A 6100-nucleotide genomic window follows, 5' to 3' on the forward strand; every position below is an offset into this window, starting at 1 on the left:
GGGGAAACCCCCCTGTAACCACTTACTTCAACATAGTAGGCCGGGGAAACCCCCTGTAACCACCTACTTGTAGGCCGGGGAAACCCCCTGTAACCACCTACGAAAGATCATATTGGCCATAACAGAGTCCCTAGTGTGCACACCCCTTCTACTTGGATCACATCAAGATAGAAGGAAGACAGTAACAGAATAATCAGCATAGTAACCAGAGAACCTGTAGGGGCCGCTGAACCACTCATACAGGGCAACCTGTTCATCATTTCCCTCCGATATTTCACTTTACGTGATTAGCATCTTTTAATTCACGTCATCACATAATTCACATATACATTTACGTCATCTTATTCAATTACGTCATCTTATTTAATTACGTCATCTTGTTCAAACCAGTGTGAACATATTCAATCCATCATAATCTCAATCCATTCATGGAGATTTCAATAACTCATTTCATATTAACAATCACTTGAGTTTATTTATCGTTTCAGATTCATAATTATTTCATCATCACAATTTCTTATCAATTCAACTTCCATAAAAACTCAATATTAATAACAATAATATTCATGAATAAAGTAATAATAATAACAATAATAATCATAATAATAATAATATAATAATAGTAATGATATAATAATAGCCATAATAATTGTAATAATCATAACATTAACCGATTTTAATAACGTTATAAAAACATCGTAGTCATATCGTACTTCGTCCATCGTCATTATTCGTAATTCATAATCCTGAGTCGTTGTCCAATTTGTTCTTCGTATTTATAAACCTCATTAAATCGATAATTCATAAATATAGTCCATACTTATAAATTTTATAAGCACATAAACATCACGTAATCAATTCGTTTAACACTAACGGGATCTATGTTTAGATGGACATCGAAGATTACCTCGTGACGCGTGCCCAAAGCTAAGTTACGAACGTGTTAGCGCTCTTGATAGTCCTTGTCTACGAAATCGGAGTCTACAATATTAACGAGATTTAAGTTAGTTCCTAAATAACCCCTTTTTATAAAGTAAACAATTTAAATAGTTCAAATAACTTTAAAGAAATTCTTAATGAACTTAAGAGATTTTATAAAGTTTTATAGTATTCACACTATATATGGAATCATTTTAAGTATTCATAAAATTACTTCAATCCTAATTTTATTAACTTAAACAACTATTTTAAACATAGAAAAATAACTTTATATTACTCCTTGTTTTAATTTAGAAAATCAGAAAACATTATCAAGTTTGTAAAAGATTAATAAAATACACTAATTAATTAATGTAGCTAGTTTAGGAAGTTTATAAGTTTTAGTTTCTTTTTTTTTTTTTTTTTTTTTTTTTTTTTTTTAAAAGAAGGTAAAATAACAAAAATCATTTAAAAGGGAAAGGGGTCCTTTTTACTGACTCAAAGAATCAGTTTTATAAAACCAACAGAGAAACCAAAAGAAAAGAACGAAGGAGGGAGAAGGCAGGGGAGGCGACAGAGGGAAGGGAAGGAGGGAAGTTTGTGGGTGGTTTTGGCCGGCGATTTCCGGCGGAGTTCAGGCGAGGGAAGGCAGGCGGGGTCGAGGGGGCTGTGCGACAGAATGTCGCGACAGAGGGGCGAGGGTCGCGAATGGGGTGGCTGGGCTCAGCGAAGTCGCGAGGGCTGCGAATGGGTTTTTGTCGCGGTGGAGATGACGCGTTTCAAGTGGTCGGATTTTCTGGGTTGGTGGTTCGAAGGTTTTCCGGTGGTTTGAGATGGTGGAGGAATGGTGGGTTTTGAATTTCTTTTATTTTATCTTTTAGAAATCAGAATTTCAGAAATTAAAGAGGGAGAGAGAGAGTGAAGCAAACCTTTGAAGTGGTTTTGCTTGAGGAATCTGATGAGAATGAAGTCAGTATTTATAGAGGGATTTGGTCAGAAATTTTCAAGCTTGGTTAAGTCCCCATTAATGGAGGCTATGGTGTAGGGAGGTGAAGCTATCCCCTAAAATCTGATATTAGTTGGGAAGATTAAATTTTTACTGACAAGTATTGCAAGTTGCTGAACTAATATAATTTACTGTTGAATTGGAAGGAAAGGGAGGATGGAGGAAGGATGGTGAAAACTGATTTTCACTTTCTCCTTTATTTATTTTGTTTTAATTTACCTTTTTCTTTTTGGTAAATGACACATGGACTTGGACTATGGACTAATGTTTGGGCTTGGATTACCAATGTGGATGGACAACGAACCAAGGTATCCATAAATCAATTTAAAGAGTTTGATAATGAAATGGATAATAAGTAAGTGATTTGGTTGAAACTTGTTAAAAATAAATCGAAACTAAATGAAATTATTATTTTAATAAACGTAGTTAACAATGAAATCTCATTACCACAAAATAATTTTTTTTTTAAGCGAAAATAATGTTAAATCTTAATAAATAATAATAAAATAATCTTTGAAATTTGGGGTATTACATCTACTCCTCCTTAAAACAAAGTTCGTCCTCGAACTTTAAGGTTAGATGTTTAATGTTAACGAAACATTATCTTTGCGCTTTGTTAGTATTACATTCAGTCCCCCTTAAGGAGTTTCGTCCCCGAAACTCAATAATCGTACCTCAAAAAAGAGTTCAGGATAACGCTTTTTCATGTCGTCTTCTGTTTCCCACGTTGCTTCCTCGGTTTGATGATTAGACCACAAAACTTTGACTAACTTTATTGCCTTGTTTCGGGTGTTTCTCGTTTTGGAATCAAGGATTCTAACAGGACGTTCTTCAAAAGTGAGGGTTTCGTCTAACTCAATGGTTTCAGGTTGGATAACATGGGAGGGGTCAGAGATGTATTTACGAAGTTGAGACACATGAAAAACATTATGAACTTTGGCTAAATCTGTAGGTAAGGCTAACCTATAGGCCACTTGTCCAATTCTCTCCAATACCTCATAAGGTCCAATATAACGAGGACTTAGCTTTCCTTTCCTACCGAACCTCATTACTCCTTTGGTTGGTGAAACTTTCAGCAACACTTTCTCTCCAACTGCAAACTCCAAATCCCGTCTCCTTTGATCGGCATACGATTTTTGTCGATCCTGAGCTGCTTTCATGCGCTCTTGAATCAACTTCACCTTGTTAGTAGTCTCTTCTATCATTTCTGGTCCTAAATTCAACGACTCGTTCACATCGCTCCAACATATAGGACTCCTACATTTTCGTCCATACAATGCCTCATAAGGTGTCATTCCTATGCTCGAGTGATAACTGTTGTTGTACGAAAACTCAATATACATCAAATGATTATCCCAATATCCTCCGAAATCCATCACGCATGCTCTCAACATATCTTCCAAAGTCTGAATTGTTCTCTCTGTTTGACCATCTGTTGCCGGGTGGAAAGCTGTGCTGAACTTCAATAATGTACCCACGGCTGTTTGAAGCTGTTTCCAGAACTTAGATAAGAATCTCGAATCCCTATCCGAAATGATGTCCTTCGGAACACCATGTAGCCTAACTACCTCATTAAAGTAAGCATCGGCCAACTGTTTCAACGACCAAGTATCCTTCATTGCTACGAATCTTGCCGTCTTAGTCAAACGATCCACTATTACCCATATTGCATTCTTTCCAGATCTTGTATTTGGCAATCCCGTGATAAAATCCATGGAGATAGATTCCCATTTCCATCCTGGCACTTCCAACGGTTGCAATTTTCCTCCAGGCTTCATATGCTGTATTTTACCTTCTGGCAGGTTAAACATTTTGCCACAAAGTCGGCTACTTCTTGCTTCATCCTAGGCCACCAGAAGTGCTTCTTCAAATCCTTATAAAGCTTATCTCCTCCTGGATGTATAGAATACGGCGAACTATGAGCTTCCCTTAGGATTCTCGTCTTGAGTTCCTCATCTTGTGGCACACACCATCTCTGTTTATACTTTGCAACGCCATTTTCATCGATCTCGAATTCTGGTGCTTGACCACTTTCTTTCATCCCTCTTAACTTACTCAACCACTTATCGGAGCTTGCTTCTCTCGAATCTCCTCAAATATGTCCGGTCCAACAGTAAGAGCATTCAATTGAGCTTTCACATAACCGGGTTCTACTACTTCCAAATTCAATCTCTTGATCTCCTCACACAGATCATTTGCCAAAATCAGCACATTTAGCGAATGAGCGCTCTTCCTACTCAACGCATCTGCTACTTTGTTCGCTTTTCCTTCTTGATACACTATCTTCAAATCATAGTCGTTTATAAGCTCTAACCAACGTCTTTGCCTCATATTCAACTCCTTTTGCGTATACAGATACTTCAAGCTCTTGTGATCTGTATAGACTTTACACTGCACTCCATACAAGTAATGTCTCCAAATTTTCAACGCAAACACGATCGCCCTAACTCCAAGTCATGAGTAGGGTGATTTTGCTCATGCGGTTTGAGTTGTCTCGACGCATAGGCCACTACTTTGCCATGCTGCATCAAAACACACCCAAAACCTTTCTTCGAGGCATCACTATAAACTTCAAATCCTTCTACTCCAGAGGGCAAGTCAATACCGGGGCTGTTGTAAGTCTTTTCTTCAACTCTTGAAATGCTTTCTCACACTTATCATCCCAATGAAATTTTGTTGTTTTCTTCATCAGGTTAGTGAGAGGTTGGGCTGTTCTTGAAAAATCTCTTACGAATCTTCGGTAATATCCAGCTAAACCCAAGAAACTCCTTATTTCAGTGACGTTCTTAGGTTGAGGCCAATCAGTCACTGCTTGAATCTTCGATGGGTCTACTAAAACGCCTTCCTTTGATATCACATGACCCAAAAAGATACTTTTTCCAACCAAAATTCACATTTTGAGAACTTAGCGTACAATTGCTTTTCTCGAAGAATCTCCAATACTTTCCTCAACTGAACCTCATGATCTTCTTTATCCTTCGAGTACACCAATATATCGTCAATGAATACTATCACGAACTTGTCCAGATATGGCTGAAAGGTCCTATTCATGAGATCCATGAAAGCAGCTGGCGCATTTGTGAGTCCAAAAGGCATGACTGTGAACTCATAATGGCCATATCTCGTACGAAAGGCTGTTTTCGGAATGTCCTCTTCAGCAATTCGTAATTGGTGATAACCCGATCTCAAATCGATCCTTGAAAATACTGCTGCACCTTGAAGTTGATCGAACAAATCCTCAATTCTCGGGAGCGGATATTTATTCTTCACCGTGGCATTATTCAACTCCCTATAATCGATACACAACCTTAAAGATCCATCTTTCTTTCGAACAAACAGTACGGGGCTCCCCAAGGCGAAACACTAGGTCGAATGTACCCTTTTTCCAACAATTCCTCCAACTGCACCTTCAATTCTTGCATTTCTGCAGGTGCCATTCGGTACGGAGCCTTAGAGATAGGTCCTGTTCCCGGGACTAAGTCGACTTGAAGTTCACTTCTTGACAGGCGCATTCCAGGTAACTCCTCGGGAAATACATCCGAAAATTCCTTTACTACCGGGATTTGAGTCAACTCCTCATTTTCCATGCTTGCGTCCCTTACTTGGCATAGGTAGACTGGGTAGCCTTTTCTAAGGTAGGTTTGAAGGTTCAGGGCAGAGATTATTTTAACAGCAGGCTGGAAGGTTATGCCTTTATAAGATATCCTATTTCCATTTGGTCCTCTAAGAGATATTTTCTGGTTATGACACTCGATTTTGGCTTTATACTTAGCTAACCAATCCATTCCCAAGATAACGTCAAAGTCTTTTAGGTCAAAAAGAATAAGATCGGCCGGTAATTCATTATCAGCTATGACTACAGGGATATTTTGGAAGAGAGATTTACAAGAAACAGTTTCACCTGTGGGTATGACTATATTGGCTTGACAGGGCTGGGTAGACTCGAGGGATACTTATCAACAAAAGTACTAGAAATGAAAGAATGAGATGCTCCTGAATCAAAGAGTACATAAGCAGGGTTTGAGTTCACGAGAAAAGTACCAGTCACAACATTGGCATTGGTGTCAGCTTCGACTCGGCTCATGACATTGATTCGTCCACTGGTGTAGCCTCTATTGTCATTCCTTCCAAAATTTCCATTTCCACTTCCAAAGGGGCGGTTGTTCTGGTTTTTGT

The 6100-nt window shown here is 38.4% G+C and overlaps 1 protein-coding gene across 1 annotated transcript in view; it reads right to left on the minus strand.

Annotated features, from left to right (window-relative positions):
• Window positions 1-5361, minus strand: part of LOC104899555 (transposon Tf2-1 polyprotein) — an 8827-nt gene extending 3466 nt beyond the window's left edge. Inside the window, 7 exon segments of the mRNA XM_057391216.1 lie at window positions 2599-3710; window positions 3713-3985; window positions 3988-4368; window positions 4371-4523; window positions 4526-4795; window positions 4798-5271; window positions 5274-5361. Coding sequence (XP_057247199.1) covers window positions 2599-3710; window positions 3713-3985; window positions 3988-4368; window positions 4371-4523; window positions 4526-4795; window positions 4798-5271; window positions 5274-5361 — 2751 coding nt within the window.
• Window positions 5362-6100: the final 739 nt, after the last annotated feature.

Source organism: Beta vulgaris, chromosome 8 (genome assembly GCF_026745355.1).
Source record: "Beta vulgaris subsp. vulgaris cultivar EL10 chromosome 8, EL10.2, whole genome shotgun sequence".
In the NCBI taxonomy this organism is placed as follows: domain Eukaryota; kingdom Viridiplantae; phylum Streptophyta; class Magnoliopsida; order Caryophyllales; family Amaranthaceae; genus Beta; species Beta vulgaris.